Source organism: Hypanus sabinus, chromosome 16 (assembly GCF_030144855.1).
Source record: "Hypanus sabinus isolate sHypSab1 chromosome 16, sHypSab1.hap1, whole genome shotgun sequence".
Taxonomy (NCBI): Eukaryota; Metazoa; Chordata; class Chondrichthyes; order Myliobatiformes; family Dasyatidae; genus Hypanus; species Hypanus sabinus.
The window spans coordinates 3034305-3055592 of record NC_082721.1 but is presented as its reverse complement, the minus strand read 5'-3'; the positions used below and the strand labels follow the sequence as shown (position 1 = coordinate 3055592).

At 40.9% G+C, this 21288-nt stretch overlaps 1 protein-coding gene across 1 annotated transcript in view; it reads left to right on the top strand.

Annotated features, from left to right (window-relative positions):
- The window catches only part of LOC132405767 (A disintegrin and metalloproteinase with thrombospondin motifs 6-like), a 183939-nt gene that overhangs the window by 101347 nt on the left and 61304 nt on the right, over nt 1-21288 (top strand). The window contains exons 9-12 of the mRNA XM_059990779.1: nt 5028-5174; nt 6691-6832; nt 8634-8741; nt 11816-11961. Of these exons, the coding sequence (XP_059846762.1) occupies nt 5028-5174; nt 6691-6832; nt 8634-8741; nt 11816-11961 (543 nt within the window). The remainder of the gene's footprint in view (nt 1-5027; nt 5175-6690; nt 6833-8633; nt 8742-11815; nt 11962-21288) is intronic.

The window sequence follows — 21288 nt, the reverse complement described above, 5'->3', positions numbered from 1 at the left end:
TGCGACATGCCCCCATTCTAACAACTTTCTACAGGAGCACAGTCAAGAGTGTCCTGTCAGGCTGCATCATTGTGTGGTACGGAAACTGCAAGGCATTGGACCGCAAGACCCGACAGATGATAGTGAAATCTGCTGAGAGGATCACCAGGGTCTCCCCACCCCCCCCCCCCCCACCCACCTTTTTGTGACATTTACTGGGAGAGTTGTAGACAAAGTATCTGAAGCATTGTTGAGGATCCCTACCAACCATTCCACAATTTCTGACCCACTACCATCTGGAACGAGGTACAGGAGCATCAAGACGAGGCTACCAGACTGGGAGCCAGCTTTTTCCCTCAAGCCATCAGACTAATGAATACCCTGCCACCACCAAGGTTTCGTCACTGGGACCACAAGCTGTTTATTGTACTGGTTACTGTTTACCTGTGCTGCGCACTACATGCATTTTGAATGATATTTATATATGGTAATATTTTGTTTTATGTGCTGAATGTGATGCATGTTTTTTAGATGCACTGTGGTCTGGAGGAACATTGTTTTGTCTGGTTGTATTTAACAAATTTCGTGACCTATGCTAGTGATATTAAACCTGATTCTGAATATATGTACAGTTAGATGACAATAAACTTGAACTTTAAAGGAGGAAAATGATGAGTATCTCTTCACAGTGATGGTTAAACAGGCAGATTGATATTAGCTTTGATTTTATTACAGTTCAGAAGGTTTTCCTGATGCTAGAGAATAATTTATTGTAATGTTTAAGGTAGAAAGGACCACAGATGCTGAAATCTGGAACAACACACATATGAACTGGAGGGACTCAGCAACTCATACAGCACTATGGAAGGAAATCTTTGAAGTGATATTGTCTGTTGTAACAAGTCTCCAAATCCATCCTGCTGTATAATACTGTGTAGTTACTGTAGTATTGTGACTGTGACAAGTAATGAATTTGCATTTGTGCAACGGATCCACAGTGCATCACCAAGATAGGACTGTTGAGACTTTCAAAGCCAAGTGCGGTGCAGTATGCTTCTTCATCAATTTCTTCTGGTGTACAAACATGATAGTGTTGTCCCAGTCCTGTTCACCAGACCTGGAACACCTTGCAATCAAATGATGTCCATTTTACTTACACGGGAGATTTCAGAAATCTTTTGGTAGTAGTGTACATCCCACTACAGGCCAGTGTCAAGCAGGCTCTAGACAAACTGTGCAATATGACCAACAGGCATAAAATAGAGCTTGAGAAAGTCAGTAATTATTCCCAACAATTCATTTGTAGTACCAGAAGAACCAAAACACTGGAACATTGTTAGACACCCATCAAGAGTGCTTACTGTGCTATCCCACGCCCACACTTCGGAAAGTCTGATCACCTGGCTGTACTTCTACTCCCCGAGTATAGGCAGAGACTGAATTCTACAGTACCAGTAATGAGAACCAAGAAGATACGGGCAAGGGAGGTTCAGGATCGCTTGAAGGCCTGCTTTGAAACAGTGGACTGGACTGTATTCAAGAATTCATCTTTGAGTCTGAATGAGTAAACCACAGCTGTTACTGACTTTATTAAAACCTGTGTGGATGAGTGTATGCCTACAGGAACTTGCGGCACATACCCAAATCAAAAGCCATGAATGAACCAGGAGGTTTGTAGTCATCTGAGAGCAAGATCTGTGGCATTAAAGTCTGATGATCCAGGTTTATACAAGAAAACCAGGTATGAATTCTGTGGGGCTGTTTCAAGGGTGAAGAAACAATTCTGAGCAAAGTTGGAGGTGACATTGGACGCATGTCAACTCTGGTAGGGTTTGCAAGACACTGCTACCTACAAAGCAAAACCCAACACGAATGGCAGTGATGCTTCCAGACAAGCTCAACGCCTTACATGTTCGCTTTGAATGGGAGAATAAAACTACAGGTCTGAAGATCCCTACAGCACCTGGTGACCCTGTGATCTCTGTCTTGGAGGCTGACATCAGTCTGTCTTTCAGGAGAGTGAGCCCTCGCAAGATAGTAGATTCTGATGAAATACCGGGTTAGGCTCTGAAAACTTGTGCTAACCAACTAGTGGAGGTGTTCAAAGGTATTTCCAATCTCTCATTGCTACAGTTGGAAGTTCTCACCTACTTCAAAAGGACAACAATTATACCAGTCCCCAAGAAGAGCAGGGTGAACTGCCTTAATTACTAGCATCTCTTAACACTCACACCTCCAGTGGTGCAGTGCTTTGTGAGGTTGATCATAGCTAGAATCATCTCCAGCCGCACCAAGGTCCTGGACCCACTGTAATTTGCCTGTCACCACAAGAGGAATACAGTGGATGCGATCTCATTGGCCCTCCATGTGGTCTTGGATCACCTGGATAATACAAGTACCTATGTCAGGTTACTGTTTATTGACTACAGCTCCCCATTTAACACCTTCATTCCTACAGTCCTAATCGAAAAACTACAGAAACTGGGCCAACCATTGTTGGCAGAATCTCAGACAGTGACCAGAGGATGTACAGGATAAAGATATGCTAGCTAATTGAGTGGTGTCACAGCAACAACCTTGCAGTTGGCATCAGTAAAACCAAAGAGCTGATTGTGGACTTCAGAAAGGAGAAGACAAAGGAACACATACCAGTCCTTATAAAGGGATCAGAAGTGTAGAGTGAGAAGTTTCAAGTTCCTGGATGTTAAACCTCTGAGGACCTAGCGTGCTGCCAATAAATCAGTGCAACAATAAAGAAGGCAAGACAGTGGCTATATTTCATTCAGAGTTTGAGAAGATTTGGTATGTCACCTAAAACAATAGCAAATTTCTACAGATATAACATGGACAGCATTCTGACTGGCTGCTTCACTGTCTGGTATGGGGGGGGGGGGCGCACTACTGCAAAGGATCAAAGTAAGCTGCAGGGAGACAGCTCTATCATGGGCATTAGCCTGTGTAGTATCCAAGACATCTTCAAAGAGCAGTGCCTCAAAAAGGCGGCATACATCGTTCAGGGCTCCCACCACCCAGGATATGTCCTGTTCCTTTGTTACCATTAGGAAGGAGGTACAGAAGCCTGAGAGCACACGTTCAATGGTTCAAGGACAGCTTCTTCTCCTTTGCCATTCGATTTCTGAATAGACATTGAACCCATGTTCAATGTCACTGCTTTTTATTTCTGTTTTTGCACTACTTGGTTGATTTAACTATTTGATATACATACTTTAATTCACAGTTTTTTCTATATTATCATGTATTGCATTGTACTGCTGCAGCAAACTTAACAAATTTCACAACAGACAGTATGCCAGTGGTATTAAACCTGATTCTGGTTCTGCTGTACATTTGGATTCTGATCTCTTAACTATTGAATGCTATAGACATTTTGAATGGCTAATGAAAGTTCAGAAGCACACTCGTCTCCATGTCTCATTTCTCATTTAACATACATGAAATTAATATTGTACTTGAATGTAGAAAACCTGTATTTTTGTGAAAATCCAGACCTCTTTTCTACTGTTGGGTCCTGGAAAACAATGAAATTGTTTCCTTTGGCAAACAATGTCCCAATCTTGTGTTTTGTACTTTTGGAATACTTATGTCTTCTTGGCAATTTGAATTGAGCCGGAAGTTAAACAAAATTGGCTTAAGGCTGCAGTGATCTATGCAGAAACTGGTAGTTTCGGCTCAGGAGTTTGGCTGCTGCCCAGGTTATACTCATTCCACAAATAACAAGGTATCAATTCTGCAATAGTGGGGAAAGTAACTATTTCGTTTGTCCCCATAGTACTTTAAATCAAAGCAGCAGAGGCCAGAACTTGTACCATAAATGATATGGCATTAATGAGTGTAAAGGAACAGAGAAGTACAAGTACGTATTTGATTGAAAGCAATGTCACAGGTAGACGAGGTGATGAAGATGGTATTTAACATGCAGGCCATTGTTCAGGGCTTTGATCATAGAAGTTGAGACATGATATTACAGTTTTTGATGTCCCCACAATACTCTACGTCAAAGGCTATAATGAAAATATCTATGAGATTGACATTTATACAGCAAAGCAAGTAGGTGCTTTGTGACATCAATACATTCTGAATTCTCATTCAAAAAGCTGTACATCAACGACAGTGTGCTACAGTTCCTTCCAGTTTTCCGAAAAAGTTTAGCTAGATTGAATTCCCAGAAATCTTCACTAACTTCTACATGGGTGCTCCTTGCAACACACTATTTCAGTATGAATCAGTAATTTAAACTTATTGCTTAATTCAGAATGAAAATTTGCCAAAATTTTAAATGCAGTCTGTTAAAACTCACCAATAATTCAAATCTGGGCAATATACATTTAATCTTTAAAAAATGAAAGAAACTTGTTTACATTCAGTTCTAAGTATTTTGTCCTTCAGAATACCTTTTTGTGTTTGATGTCCAGTGTACCAAATATCCATCCATTGTTTGCTGAGAAGTAACTATATGTCATGAATAAAAATCTTGGAGATGGAAGTAATTCCTGTGTATCTAAAAATAGAACTTAGAACCATACAGCACAGGAACAGACACTTTGGCCCACTATGTTGTACCAAACCAAATAAATTGGTAATCAAATGGCCAACTAAACTAATCACTAATGCCGACAAAATGTCCATATCCATCTGTTGTCCTCATATTCATGTGTTTATCTCAGAGTTTCTTAAAGGCCCCAACACTTATTCCCTCTAAGCCATGCGGGTGCATGGCCACACAGTAACTGAAATGCTCCTGTGCACATAGCCTTTGTTGCTGTGCAGCTGGAATTTTCATATATATGATATTAAAGTGCTGCACAGTTTTCTAGCCACGTAAAAGTTCTTGCTCAGAGCAATGTTTGGTCCATACAGCTGTAAAAAAAAAATTAGAGGGAACATTGGCCCCTTATCTATTTGCCTCTAGCACCATCCCAGGCAACACATTCCAGGGACTCACCACTCTCTATGTGTTAAAAAACCTTGCCTCTCATATCTCCCTTGAATAGATTGTCTATTTTGACTGGTCCTTTTCTCATTTTCAGTTTTGGCATGAATCACGATGGAGTTGGAAATTCATGTGGTCCAAGAGGTCAGGAAGCAGCAAAGTTGATGGCGGCTCATATCACCGTGAAAACTAATCCTTTCATTTGGTCAACATGCAGCAGGGATTACATCACCAGTTTCTTGGAGTAAGAAGTCAGAAAATAGGATAAAATATAAAAACAAAAATTAAACAGGTGTCTGTCAGGGTCCATGCAGTGTGAACATGTTAAATGGATCTGTTAATGCAATTATTTTTGTCTTATATATAAAGTAACATTTTGAATTAATTCTACATTTTTTTCAAACTCTTAAAATGCTTTGAGTTGTACATTGTGCCCAAGATAATATTTCATTTATACTTAACAAGCATAGAGGCCAAATGTGTAAAATTTGAAAATACTATGAAGGTCAATGATCTAAAGCATGAATTAATTTCTCTCCACAGACCCTACCTGACCTGTTGTGCATTTACCACATTCTTTAATATTTCATACTTTGGCAACTGCTGCTTTTTTTTTGTTTGTTCTCCGGCATATACCTGTTTAAAGGAAGCTGTGGTCTGTAACCAGATTGACATGATTGAAATACATTCAGTAGTGATTTTGTCTTCCAGAATCAGAATTTGTGTAGTTCATGATTTACAAGAACATAAGTTCAGATATGAATAGGCAGACAGGAAGGCACTAGAACAGATAGTCAAAATTGCCCAACTCATCACCACCATCAGCCTACCTGCCATCAAGGACGTATATACAGAAAGGTACCGATAAGGGGCCAGTAACTAACATTATGAAGGATTCCACCCACCTTGCTCATAGACTGTTCGTCCCACTCCCATCAGGGAGGAGGCTACATAGCATCCAAGCTAGGACCACCACATTCAAAAACAGTTACTTTTCCCAAGCAGCAAAGCTGATCAAAACCTCCACCCACTAACCCACCCCACCACACCCCCAACCGCCACTATCATTTCCTGTCAGGGTCACCTTATGTACTGGCACTGTTGTGCCCAGCATCACTTTATGGACATAAATTAATCTTTATCTATTGTGTTTTTATTATTGTGTTCTTTATCTTTGTGTGTTTTTTTTGTGCTGCATCGAATCTGAAGTTACAATTATTTTGTTCTCCTTTTACACTTGTGTACAGGAAATTATATTAAACAATCTTGAATCTTGAAAAATTTCCAGCAGCTTCAAAGTGAAAACAAGAAAACCCACATTGGCTAACGTATAAAAAATTAGGCATAAGTTTTCAAAAATGGCAAGCTGCCTACAACACAGCATAACTTCTAAAAAAAGACAGATTTGACTGACTCTCCCAAGCAGTTTCAACTCAATGAAAATTTTATATGTAGGTCATTCCAATTTTGGTTGATAATTCACAGCACTATTGAAAAATCTATTTCAATGAGAAATAATTTAAGAATCAGCTACAAATGTAATTTATAACTAAAAAAAATTTGCGATTAACCATACAAACCCACATAATAAAACATTATGCATTTATTATTGTTCATTTACAATGAGCAAGTAACGGAGACTTTGTTTTCTCAAATAGTTTTATTTTTATCAATCATTTAATTTTCTTTGACTACATTTCATTTTGAAAGTTAATGCATCTATTTATGTGTTATAATAAAATATTCTTGTTTTTGGTCAGTTCAGGACATGGTCGGTGTCTCAACAATGCACCCCCAAAACAGGAGTTCTTCTACCCTACTTTGGCCCCAGGACAAGTGTATGATGCTGATGAGCAGTGCCGTTTCCAATATGGAATCAAATCACGCCAGTGTAAATATGGGGTAGAGAGTCTTGCTCTTTCTTTGAGAATAGAAAACTATTCTGATCTTTTGTGGCAGACAAAGCTGCAGAAAGGAATTCCTGCTTTACTCTGTCTTCAGACTTTCATATATGCAGTCTTACGGTTGTGTAATTACTGTCTGCCATAATCTGTTTATTCATTTTCTTTTGTGTTTGCAAGTGTGTAATATATTTAAAATTTAAATTCAGTGAGAATGACACTGCCTAAACTAATGAGTTACTTAGTATTAACTAATTATTAAAAACACCCACAACACACAAAATGCTGGTGGAACGCAGCAGGCCAGGCAGCATCTACAGGAAGAAGTACAGTCAACGTCAGGACGAAGGGTCTTGGCCCGAAATGTCGACTGTACTTCTTCCTATAGATGCTGCCTGGCCTGCTGTGTTCCACCAGCATTTTGTGTGTGTTGCTTGAATTTCCAGCATCTGCAAATTTCCTTGTGTTGTGTTAATTATTAAAAACTTACTTTTTTTAAAAAAAGAGTCAGTTTCATGAGGAAGAGGTGGAATCTTTAAAGTGGATGTGAGGAACAAGTTTTTTTTTTACACAGAGAGATGTGGGTGTCTGGAATGCGCTGCCTGGTGTGTTGGTAGAGGCAGATACATTAGGACTTTTAAGAGACATTTAGGTAGGCACAAGAAAATGGAGGGATATCAACATTGTGTAGGCAGAAGAAAATATTTAGCCATTTAATAACTAATGTAATTCATTCAGCACAACATTATGAGCTGAAAGGCCTGTTCCTGTGCTGTATATTGTTCTATGTCTTAATCCATTCCCAGTCAATAAAATATAAAACATTATTTAGCTGTTATACACCAGTAGCTGCAAGTAATTGGAATTTTAATTATTGCAAGCATACTGGGTAAAGAAAGATCCCTGTGTGGAATGGGAGTTGTAAGAGGGTGTATTTGCAGTTTAGTGGAAGCTAAAAGTGCTAAAGCACTGGAAACACCCCACTAGAATTTTCTGCTACTTTCTAATGTATTTAGGGATTGACTTTAAATTATCTACAAGAATCATGAATCATTAATAGGCTATTAAACAGGAACAGCATGTTAGAGATACTTCTCAGAGGGTAGTATAAAAGTGAAACAAGCTGCCTGTGGAAGTGGTAGATGTGGATTGGATAAGTTTGGACAAGTACATGGATGACTAAGGTCTGTGTACAGAGCAATGCGACGAGGTAGCAACCAGGCTGGCACAGATTTGATGGGCTGAAGGACCTGTTTCTATGTGGTAGTGTTCTATGGCTCTATGACTGAATTGCCAATCCATGAAAGATCTATTTGACTCGATTTTAAGAAGGATTCTGCTCAAGGATTAACCAAATATAAAAGAAGTTCTATTAAGAATAGGTATTCTATTTTAAACTAAAAGCTTCAATTTGAAATTCTTTAAAACCAGTGCATAATATCATGTTCATTTTACAGCCATAAGCATAGAGCCAGTTTAGTATTATCAGCAACCTGAAGGCAGAAGCCTCACTTAACAGATTTATGTTAAACTCTGCCAATTAGAATACAATGCCAATCTTCCCTGTCTGTTATTTTAACAATCCAAACTGTGAAATAAGAAGTTTACTCAGCAAGTACATGTTGTTCATGATTTTTATCAAATATGTTTGCAATCTATTTGAGATTAATTTAGTAAAATAAAGTTTGCATGTCATAGGTACATAGGTATATTTAATATACACAGAACACTCTAATACTTCTCCTTAGCTTAGAAAGGTATTTTTGGTTCTTGATACTTTCTTATTAATATTTTGTTTATAGGAGGTATGCAGTGAGTTGTGGTGTCTTAGTAAAAGCAATCGTTGTATTACAAACAGCATTCCTGCTGCTGAGGGAACAGTATGCCAATCCAATACAATTGAAAAAGGGGTGAGTACTATTTCTATTATTTTTTATTTACTTGGAACTAATTTGACACTTTAGAATCTAATCAAAATAGTACACTGGGAATACCCTAGGATAGGGTGCCAACAGTCATCACTTTTCCTCCCACTTCCAACCACCCCCCCAACCCCATCAACTGAATAGACATTCTATGTTTTCTTAAACATTTGCCAATTGCTAGTAGGTTCCAAGCAACACACACAAAATGCTGGAGGAACTCAGCAGGCCAGGCAGCATCTATGGAAAAGAGTAAACAGTTGACGTTTTGAGCCAAGACCCTTCATCAGGACAGTGTGTGTCGTTTGGAATTCCAACATCTGCATATTTTCTCTTGCTTGTGAACAGATTCCAAGGCTTAGTTTGAGAAACTAGAATGCTCAGTAACAAGATCAGGCCGTTGTAATGTGATGGGTGGTGTGGTTGGTTCTGAGATAGGAAGGGTCAAAGACTGATGTCAGTTTGATGGAGAGGGGTGGATATGCAAATGTAAAAGCAAGGATATTATGCTGAGGCTTTATAAGGCATTGACCAAATTACGCTTGGAGAATTGTGAACAGTTTTGGGCTCGTTATCTAAGAAAGGATGTGCTGGCATTAGAGAGTGTCCAGAGGAAATTCATGAGATTGATTCCATGAATGAAAGGGTTAGCATATAAGAACCACTTGATGGCTCTGTGCCGGTACTCGCTAGAGTTTAGAAGGATGAAGGGGGATCTCAGTGAAACCTTTTGAATATTGAAACCCTAAATAAACTGGATATGAAGAGGATGTTCCCTATAGTGGGGTAGCCTACGATCAGAGGGCACAGCCTCTGCATAGAAGGATGTCCCCTTAGAACAGATGAGGAGGAATTTCTTTGGCCAGAGGGTGGTGAATCTGGAATTCATTGCCATAGATGATTGTGACAGCTAAGTCATTGGGTATATTAAAAGAAGAGGTTGATAGGTTCTTGATTACAAGGAGAATGCAAGAAAATAAGGTTGAGAGGGATAATATATCAGCCGTGATAGATAATTTTGCTCCTATGTCTTATGGTGTTTGTAGACAACACTGAAGCTATGCGCTTCATTATCATTGGGATAAGAGGCAGAAAGGTACCGATGAACACTGTGTAAGCTGATTGGCAGGTGGAGAGTGATTGCAGCCAAGGATATCAAGGTACTTTTCATTCATTCAATTAAATGAGCTAGTATTTAATTGCCCATCCCTAATTGCCCTTGAGAAGTTGGCAGTGAATTCACTTGAACCACTGAGTCTTTGTGATGTGGGTGCATCCACATGCTAAGAGGTAAATGAAGAAGGACGAGGCCTCTTTCGTGGATTTTATAGCAGGTCTAGGAGAAGGGTGAAAGGTTGGGGGGGGAAGAGGGAGGAGGATAATAGAGGTTTAGATGGTGAAGCGGTGTCTCAGGAGTTAGGGTTTAATACCTAGGTCCTGGAGAAAAATACTATATTGGATATGACATCAAGTCACAGGCAGGAGGATCCTTTAGAGCTCAGCACAAGAAATCTGAAGTTGATCCAGGAGTGCCCATCGATAATTGCTCTAGGCATTGTGGTCTCTGTTCGCCTCACAATGCTGCAGAAGGAAATGGTCATAGTCATGATCTGATCTGAGGAGAATATGGCATGCAGCTGGATGAAGCAAAATATGCTGAGTTTTTAAGTTCACATTTTGAATTTATTTTATTTACATACATATACCATATCATTAATTGCTTCAACACAGCTCAGACTTTGAATAAAATGCTCAAAAGGAACATTTGTTTTAAAATTAATATGTGAAATGGAAGTATCTTAAAGGAATATAGGAGAGGTTGAAAGAAATCATTGTTACTGTATTAAAACATTATAAAAAGGTGTAGAGTTAAGTTTTTATCTGCCACATTGAAAATAGCTTCTCACACCTCCTCTTGTAGCTGTAGTCCCCATCATTTTTACATGTATCCTAAATATCTTGCACAAATTTATCATCATTTCAGTCTCCTACTCTGTGAGTGATATTTTTAAAGCCAAATTCCTGATGCCTTTTGTAATGATTTTCTCTGACTTTACTGGGGAATTATTTACTTGAACTATAAACTGCCTTCATTAATTCATGTTCTTCAGAGCCTATTATTTATTTTTATTTAGAGATACAGTGTGGAACAGCCCTTCTAGCCCCATGAGCTCTGTTGTCCAGCAACCCACCTATTTAATAGCCTAATTACAGGACAATTTACAATGACTGATTAACCTACTAACCAATACATCTTTGGATTGTGGGAGGAAACTAGAGCACCTGGAGGAAACTTGTGCAGTCATGGGGAGGACATGCAAACTCCTTATACAGTACACCAGAACTGAACTCCAAACTCCAACACCCGAAGCTATAATAGCATCATGCTAACTGTAACGCTACCATGGAGCCTGTGGCTTTTCACATTCCCAGTCCTTGTATAAGCTTGCAGTCTTTTCTTTTACCTCAGCACTTTGCATTGTGAGCAGTTTTAGGCTCCGTATCTAGGGAAGTATGTGCTGGCACTGGAGAGAAACCAGAGGTTTACAAGAATGACTGTGGTCATGAAAGGGTTAAAATATAGAGTGTGTTTGATGATTCTGGGCCTACATTTACTGCTGTTTACAAGAATGAAAAGGGACTGCGTTAACTGAAGCAGGAGCTAATCTAGAAGATAGCAACTTGGCATGAAAAGTGTAATATGTCAAGATACAATACCATAGTTTCTGTCCTTCATATTTATGTAATTAGCTGTGAGCTAATAGAGGATTTCAAAGCCAATGAGAAGGATTATGTTTATACAAAATATATTGTCACATAACCATGCAGTGCTATTTTAAGTAATACACTCAAAAATGCTCCTCCAGCATTTTGTCTGTGTTGCTTGGATTTCCACTTTCTACACATTTTCTCTTGTCAGTGCTGTTTTAATATATTTTCTGCTATTTGGGCTCATTTTTAGACCACCAGCCATCTGTTAGAACAGTAGTTCAGTTGGATTAATAAAAATTGCAAAAGCCCGATTTTTATATCTAAAGTTTAAATACAAGTTTTTATTGTAGTGGTGCTATAAGCGAGACTGTGTCCCATTTGGAACTCGACCAGAGGGAGTGGATGGAGCCTGGGGACCTTGGTCAGCGTGGGGAGAGTGCAGCAGGACCTGTGGAGGTGGAGTTTCATATTCTAGCAGGCAGTGTGACAGTCCAAGGTAGGTTAACAACAAAACCTTGATTATACGCTTCTCCAGCCATTTGCCTTTTCTAATTTTCACTTTCCAGCTTCTTACTTCAACCCCTCTCCCCACCCACCTAGTTTCACCTATCACCTTCCAACTTGTCCTTCTTTCCCCCCCCCCCCAACTTTTTTATTCTGGCATTTTCCCCCTTCCTTACTATGAAGGGTCACAGACCAAAGCATCAACTGTTCACTTATTTCCATAGATACAGCCTGGCCTGGTGAGTTCTTCCAGCATTTTGTGTGCGTTGATCTGGATTTCCAGCATCTGCAGAATCTCTTGTGCTGTTAACAAGTGCCTGAGATGGGTGGCAATGTTGAATTTGTCAGTTTAATTATTTTACAAGTGTGCTTTATATTCCACAATATGCCCAATAACTATCCTGATGTATTTGTGCATATTTATATTTTTGTTAAGTTGTAAACACATCCCAGAAGTACCTGTTAATATTGGTCTTCATTTAAGATGGTTATTCCTGTTACATTCCAAAATATGATTTATGAGCACCAATTCACATTTACAAAATGGGTAACAAGTCCAATGACTGAATAGATTAAAACAGAAAAGGACATTTAATTGATCTGGCTTGATATTTCCTAAGTACAGGTTTTCCCCACTATCTGAAGGTAGCGCGTACCTATGAAACTGTTTGTAAGCCGAAATGTCATAAAGTGAAGAAGCAATTACCATTAATTTATATGGGAAAAATTTTTGAGTGTTCCCAGACTCAAAAAATAACCTACCAAGTCATACCAAATAACACATAAAATGTAAAATAACACGAACATATAGTAAAAGCAAGAATGATATGATAAATATACAGCTTATATAAAGTAGAAATATTGTATGTATGGTGTAGTTTCACTTATCAGAATCGGGAAGACAGTGAGCCAAAATCAATTTGGAGAAAAAAAAAATCGGCACATACACACATGCTAAAATACACACTGACGCACGTACATGCATATGCACACAACCGCCCGCACAAGGCTTCATGGTCATGGTAGTTTTTCTCAGGGTAACACACGTATAAAGCGGGAGTCTATCTCGTAAAAGCGAAAATCCTCTTTGGTTAGCAAAAACAGGTACTAATGTAGGTCTTTCATAACAGCAAGCTGTCATAAAGCGAACGTTCGAAAAATGGGGGCTACCTGTACCAACTTATCCACTTTTCCATCCAGATTTTATTTGCATGCCATCCAGACAGACCATTATATATACACAAATACATCAAGGTAGTAACAATAAAACCTACAAATGGAAACTTTAGCCAGAGAGTGGTGAATCTTCATTGCCACAGGCAGCTGTGGAGACCAAGTCATTTGGTATGTTTATATTTAAGACAAAGGTTGATATATTCATGATTACTCAGAACATAAAGGGATACAGAGAGAAGGCAAGAGATTGGGACTGAGAGGGAAATGGATCAGTCAGGACAAAATAGCAGAGCAGACCCAATGGGCCAAATGGCCTAATTCTGCTTCTATATCATATGGTCTTATGGGTACGTGCTGGTCAACATGAACACAATGGGCGAGTATTCTTGTATGGATCTGTAACTCTATGATTAACTAGTTTATTTGTTGACCTAAAAGTTATTTATTAATTTGCTGGCGTCACTTTCTCCATTGAAATATTCATCGTGTTACGTATTCAGGCAACAATAAATATATGAGTTTGGCAAGGGTTTTTATAACAAACAACACGTTTATTAAACACTGAAAACAAACCCCCCAAAAGTAAACAAACACTAACGTAACCGGAGCTGCTGCTGTGCGGCAGCTTAAACAGTTCTTAAAGCGATGTTGCAAAAACAGTTCTTTTAAGGAGGATTGCCACAAGTTCAAAATGCTCACGGTCCATTTAAGGGAGAGACTTTTTAAGATGATTTAAATTTTCTTTCACTTCATTTTGCTTCGATCCCCGACATCGAATTTTTCCCACGAAGACTTTACGAAACGAAACGAAACGGCTTAAAGGCACTGACTTTTCCTTTATCACACTGTCCTCAATCTTCTGCTATCCCACAGAGATTAACATGAGAACAGTCAACGAATTCCTTCTGAATAAGGAATAAACAAGGTCGAACCCGTTTCACCGTCGAAAATTGATTCTCCTCGATCTTTAATTCCAGAACTTCGATCTTCACTCTCCACTGATTCTCAACTAGTAGTATTGTAAAGAAACTGCTGGCAATGACCTTTTAAACTTTAGGCAATAGATAAAAACTTCATCCTTCAACTAAACTGCGTCATCACATTAAATCACGCAGTGGCATGAAGTCAACATAGCAAATCCAGCTACGAACTGCCCCTCCTCACAGGGTGGGGTCTTCCTTTTATAACCTGTAAAAAAAACCTGTCACATGATCTCTACTGGCGGGAAAATGACATCACTCCACCATCACAAAACCATTACCTCAAGTCCAGTATAGCTTCAACCCCAGTCACGTGACAAGGGTACCACTGCTATGTCACGAGTACGTAACAATAGTATTAATTAACCAAGGCACCACTCACTATGAATTTATTTACTCAGTGATGCCTCTTGTTCTTTTTGATTGCTCCATTTATTTTGTCAGAACTTATACTTAACTGTATCTTTTTATGTTATTTACCCATCAGTGATAGAACATAGAACAGTACCGCACATTACAGGCCCTTCAGCCCACAGTGTTGTGCCGACCCTCAAACCCTGCCTCCCATATAACCCCCCACCTTAATTTCCTCCATATACCTGTCTAGTAGTCTCTTAAACTTCACTAGTGTGTCTGCCTCCACCACTGACTCAGGCAGTGCATTCCACACACCAACCACTCTGAGTGAAAAACCTTCCTCTAATATCTTCCTTGAACTTCCCTCCCCTTACCTTAAAGCCATGTCCTCTTGTACGAAGCAGTGGTGCCCTGGGGAAGAGGTGCTGGCTGTCCACAATGTCTATTCCTCTTAATGTCTTGTACACCTCTACCATGTCTCCTCTCATCCTCCTCCTCTCCAAAGAGTAAAGCCCTAGCTCCCTTAATGTCTGATCATAATCCATACTCTCTAAACCAGGCAGCATCCTGGTAAATCTCCTCTGTACTCTTTCCAATGCTTCCACATCCTTCCTATAGTGAGGTGACCAGAACTGGACACAGTACTCTAAGTGTGGCATAACTAGAGTTTTATAGAGCTGCATAATTACATCACGTCTCTTAAACTCTATCCCATGACTTATGAAAGCTAACACCCCATAAGCTTTCTTAACTACCCTATCTACCTGTGAGGCAACTTTCAGGGATCTGTGGACATGTACCCCCAGATCCCTCTGCTCCTCCACACTACCAAGTATCCTGCCATTTACTTTGTACTCTGCCTTGGAGTTTGTCCTTCTAAAGTGTACCACCTCACATTTCTCCGGGTTGAACTCCATCTGCCACTTTTCAGCCCACTTCTGCATCCTATCAATGTCTCTCTGCAATCTTCGACAATCCTCTACACTATCTACAACACCACCAACCTTTGTGTCATCTTCAAACTTGCCAACCCCCCCTTCTACCCCCACATCCAGGTCATTAATAAAAAAATCACAAAAAGTAGAGGTCCCAGAACAGATCCTTGTGGGACACCACTAGTCACAACCCTCCAATCTGAATGTACTCCCTCCACCATGACCCTCTGCCTTCTGCAGGAAAGCCAATTCTGAATCCACCTGGCCAAACCTCCCTGGATCCCATGCCTTCTGACTTTCTGAATAAGCCTACCATGTGGAACCTTGTCAAATACCTTACTAAAATCCGTGTAGATCACATCCACTGCACTACCCTCATCTATATGCCTGGTCACCTCCTCAAAGTATTCTATCAGGCTTGTTAAGCATGATCTGCCCTTCACAAAGCCATGCTGACTGTCCCTGATCAGACCATGATTCTCTAAATGCCCATAGACCCTGTCTCTAAGAACCTTTTCCAACAGCTTTCCCACCACAGACATAAGGTTCACTGGTCTAATTACCTGGACTAGCCCTACTACCCTTTTTGAACAAGGAGACAACATTCACCTTCCTCCAATCCTCCGGTACCATTCCCGTGGACAACGAGGACATAAAGATCCTAGCCAGAGGTTCAGCAATCTCTTCCCTTGCCTTGTGCAGCAGCTTGGGGAATATTCCGTCAGGCCCCGGGGACTAATCTGTCCTAATGTATTTTAACAACTCCAACACCTCCTCTCCCTTAATATTAACATGCTCCAGAACATCAACCTCACTCATATTGTCGTCACCGTCACCAAGTTCCCTCTCAGTGGTGAATACCGAAGTGAAGTATTCATTGAGGACCTCGCTCACTTCGACAGCCTCCAGGCACATCTTCCCACTTTTTTCTCTAATCGGTCCTACCTTCACTCCTGTCATCCTTTTGTTCTTCACATAGTTGAAGAATGCCTTGGGGTTTTCCTTTACCCTATTCGCCAAGGCCTTCTCATGCCCCCTCCTTGCTCTTCTCAGCCCCTTCTTAAGTTCCTTTCTTGCTACCCTATATAGACCCATCTGATCCTTGCTTCCTAAACCTCATGTATGCTGCCTTCTTCCATCTGACTAGATTTTCCACTTCACTTGTCACCCATGGTTCCTTCACCCTACCATTCTTTATCTTCCTCACCAGGACAGATTTATCCCTAACATCCTGCAAGATATCCCTAAACATCGACCACATGTCCATAGTACATTTCCCTGCAAAAACATCATCCCAATTCACACCCGCAAGTTCTAGCCTTATAGCCTCATAATTTGCCCTTCCCCAATTAAAAATGTTTCTGTCCTCTCTGATTCTATCCTTTTCCATGATAATGCTAAAGGTCAGGGAGCGGTGATCACTGTCCCCCAGATGCTCACCCACTGACAGATCTGTGACCTGACCCGGTTCGTTATCTAATACTAGATCTAGTATGGCATTCCCCCTCGTCAGCCTGTCAACATACTGTGACAGGAATCCATCCTGGACACACTTAAACTCTGCCCCATCTGAACCCTTGGAACTAATCAAGTGCCAATCAATATTAGGGAAGTTAAAGTCACCCATGATAACAACGCTGTTATTTTTCCACCTTTCCAAAATCTGCCTCCCAATCTGCTCCTCGGAATCTCTGCTGCTACCAGGGGGCCAACAGAATACCCCCAATAGAGTAACTGCTCTCTTCCTGTTCCTGACTTCCACCCATACTGACTCAAAAGAGGATCCTGCTACATTATCCACCTTTTCTGCAGCTGTAATAGTATCCCTGACCAGTAATGCCACCCCTCCTCCCCTTTCTCCCCCCCCCCATCCCTTTTAAAGCACTGAAATCCAGGAATATTGAGAATCCATTCCTGCCCTGGTGCCAGCCAAGTCTCCGTAATGGCCACTACATCATAATTCCATGTATGTATCCAAGTTCTCAGTTCATTACCTTTGTTCCTGATGCTTCTGGCACAAAAGTACACACACTTTAGACCTTCTACCTTACTACCTTTACACCCTTTATTCTGCTTCTCTTTCCTCAAAGCCTCTCTATTTTTTAGATCTGGCTTTACTCCATGCACTTCTTTCACTGCTCTATCGCTTCGGGTCCCATACCCCTTGCAAATTAGTTTAAACCCTCCCGAACCACACTAGCAAACCTACCAGCAAGGATATTGCTCCCCCTCGAGTTCAGGTGCAACCCATACAATCTGTACATGTCCCACCTTCCCCAGAAGAGATCCCCAATGGTCCAAAAATCTAAAACCCTGCCCCCTGCACCAACTCCTCAGCCACACATTCAACTGCCATCTCTTCCAATTCTTACCATCACGATCACGTAGTACTGGCAGCAATCCTGAGAACACCACCCTTGAGGTCCTGTTCTTCAGCCTTCTGCCTAGTTCTCAAAACTCACACTTCAGGACCTCATCCCTCTTCCTGCCTGTGTCATTGGTCCCAACATGTATCACGACTTCCGGTTGCTTTCCCTCTCATACCAGGATGTCATGCACCCGGTCAGAGACATCCCGGACCCTAGCACCCGGGAGGCAACAAACCATACGAGTTTCCTTCACACGTCCACAAAATCTCCTGTCTGCTTCCCTGACTATAGAGTCTCTAATGACAACAGCTCTCCTCTTCTCTGTCCCATCCTTCTGCACCACAGGGTCAGATTCAGTGCTAGAGGCCCTGCCACCATGGCTCACACCTGGTTGGTCATCCTCACCAACAGCATCCAGGACGGTAAACTTATTATTCGGGGAATGGCTACAGGGGTGCTCTGCACTACCTGTCTACTCTGCTTCGCTTTCCCCCCTTGGACTGTCACCCAACGACCTACTTCCTGCAGCCTAGGTGTGACTACTTTCCTGTAGCTCTCACCTCTGACTGCCTCGTTCTCCCTTATGAATCGAAGGTCATCCAGCTGCTGCTCCAGATTCCTCACACGGTCTTCCAGATCGTCCAGCCGCAAGCACTTCTGGCAGATGTGACTCTGCAGGGGAGGGGAGTTCCCCCATGACTGCCACATCTCACAGGAGAGGCACATCACCGTCTCAGGAGGGATTGTAAAGACTAACTGGGAACAAGCTCATCCTCTGCCTCTTCTCGTTGAAGCCTCTCGAGTCAAAGCCTCAAATCTCCACTCCTTCACTGGCCGCTTTCCACAGGCCACTGCTTGAGCTACCCCTCTATTTATTTGTTTGAGCTTTTCAAACTGCTTGGTCACCTGACCTCGATTGCCCAATCAGCTGCTTTCTGCTGAGTCTGAGCTATTCAAATCATGATTGTCTAATCAACGACTTTCTGCTGAGCTATTCAAATTTTGATTGACTTGATTGCACAGTCCAACTGCCAAAACTGTCAGAATCTCTCGAGTCAAAGCCTCAAATCTCCACTCCTTCACTGGCCCACTCACTCACTGGCTGCTTTCCACAGTGATGTGTAATATATCTGATTTCATTTGTTGTCAAATGTTTTTTAAAAATACACTACTACAGATATGCTATGAGGATGATCCTGGATTGAAAGAGTAAACATATGAGAAGTGTTTGATGGCTGTGGGCCGTTGAAGATTAGAGGAATGAATGTGAATCTCATTGAATCTGATCTAATGTTGAAAGGCCAAAATAGAGTGTATGTGGAGAGGATATTTCCTATAGTGGGGAAGTCGAGAACCAAAGGCAGAGCCACAGAATAGAACTTTCCTTTAGAACAGAGATGAGGTGGAATTTCTTTCGCCATAGGATGGTGTATCTGTGGAATTCATTGCCACAGACAGCTGTGTAGGCCATGTTATTGGGTGTATTTACAGCAAAGGTTCATAGGTTCTTGATTAGTCAGGGCATCAAAGGTTATGGATAGAAGACAGGAGAATGGGGTAGAAAGGGCTAATAAATCAGCCATGGTGGAATGGTGGAGCAAACTCAATGGGCCAAATGGCCTAATTCTGCTCCTATGTTTTATGCTATACTGGTTTCATTGAAGACACACCCATGATCATTTTACCTACAGTCCCAGTATTGCAAAGTGTAATAATGGCAGAATTTTGGCAAGAGAAACATGACTATGGGTCTCAGACATGAAACATTAATATTTTTTATTCTTCCACAAATGCTGCATGACCTGTTGAGCATTTCCAGCATTTTCAAGTTTTAACTCTTATCATCCGTATCAATGACCTGCCCAACATTGACCCACAGTTAGTGAATGTAGCTAGATTTCCATGGAAACATTCCAGAGTTGGTGTACGACAGGGAATATTGTCACTACACAACCTATCACTAAGAAATGGACGATACATATCTGTTCTCACATCATTCTACATGTGCACAGTAGAGTATCCTAACACTCTACATCACTGCATGGTACAGAAACTGCACTGCGGTGGACAGGAAGGCTCTACAACGGATAGTCAAAGCTGTCTGATGCTTCATCACCACCAGCCTACCTGCCACCTAGGATAAATATACAGAAAGGGCCAGTAACATCATGAAGGATCCCACCAAACTTGCTCATGGACTATTTGGCCCACTCCCATCAGGTAGGAGTATATGTGGCATCCGCACCAAGACCACCAAACCCAAAAGCAGCTACTTTCCCCAAGCAGTAAGGCAGGTCAACACTTTCACCCACTAACCCATCCCTCCACAATCCCAGTCACCACTAATTTAACACTTTCTGTCAGTCAACTTATGTAGAGACACTCATATGCCTAGCAACACTTTATGAGCATACAATCAGTTTTTGTATATAAACTATCATGTATGTATTTATTTATTGTGTTTTTATTGCTATTGTGTTCTTTACCTTCTTGTTTTTTGCACTAAGTTGGAACCGGAGTAGCAATTACAGTATTTTGTTCTCATTTACACTTGTGTTCTGGAAATGACAATAAATAATCTTGAATCTTGATGCCAGTTTAGCACTGAAATTGTATCAGATGTGCCAGTGGACATATATAGGGGGGTACCCAGTTGAATTTAAGGAGTAATACAGAATAAGTGGAAATTCTGTTATTGCAATTCATTTCAACCATAGCAAAATCTAAGTGATCACATTTCCAAGCCAGCTCAAAGCTGAATTTAAAATTTATTTGTTACAACAATCTGTTGGAGGAACTCAGCAGGTTGAACAGCATCTGGGGAGGAAGACCATAAGATATAGAGCAGAATCAGGCCATTTGGCCCATCGAGTCTGCTCCACCATTTCATCATGGCTGATCCATTTTTCCTCTCAATTTAAATCTCCTGCCTTCCCCACCCCCCACCCCTGCCAATATCCCTTATTGCTCTGACCAATCAAAAATCTATTAACTTTTGCCTTCATTACACACAAAGACTTGGCCTCCACAGCTGCCTGTGCCATCAAATTCCACAGATTGACCACTCTCTGGCTAAAGAAATTCCTCATCTCTATTGTAAAAGAATGCCCATCTATTCCAAGACTTCATACTCTGGTCTTAGACTCTCCCACATTTCCTGGGTAAGGGACCCAAGACAGCTCACCATATTCCAAGTGAGGCCTCAGCTGTGCTTTACAAAGTCTCAATGTAACATCCTTGCTATTATAATCTAGCTCTCTTGAAATGAATGTTAACCTCACATTTGCCTTCCTCACCACAGACTCCATCTGTAAACTTTAGGGAATGCTGCACACGTCCCTTTGAACCTCAGTTTTTTTGGATTTTCTCTCCATTTAGAAAATAGTCAAACCTTTTATTTCCATGAGACCCTAAGAAATTAGGAGCAGAATGAGGCCATCCGGCCCATCGAGTTTGCTCTGCCATTCAATCAGGGCTGATCCTTTTCACCTTCTCCTCCTCA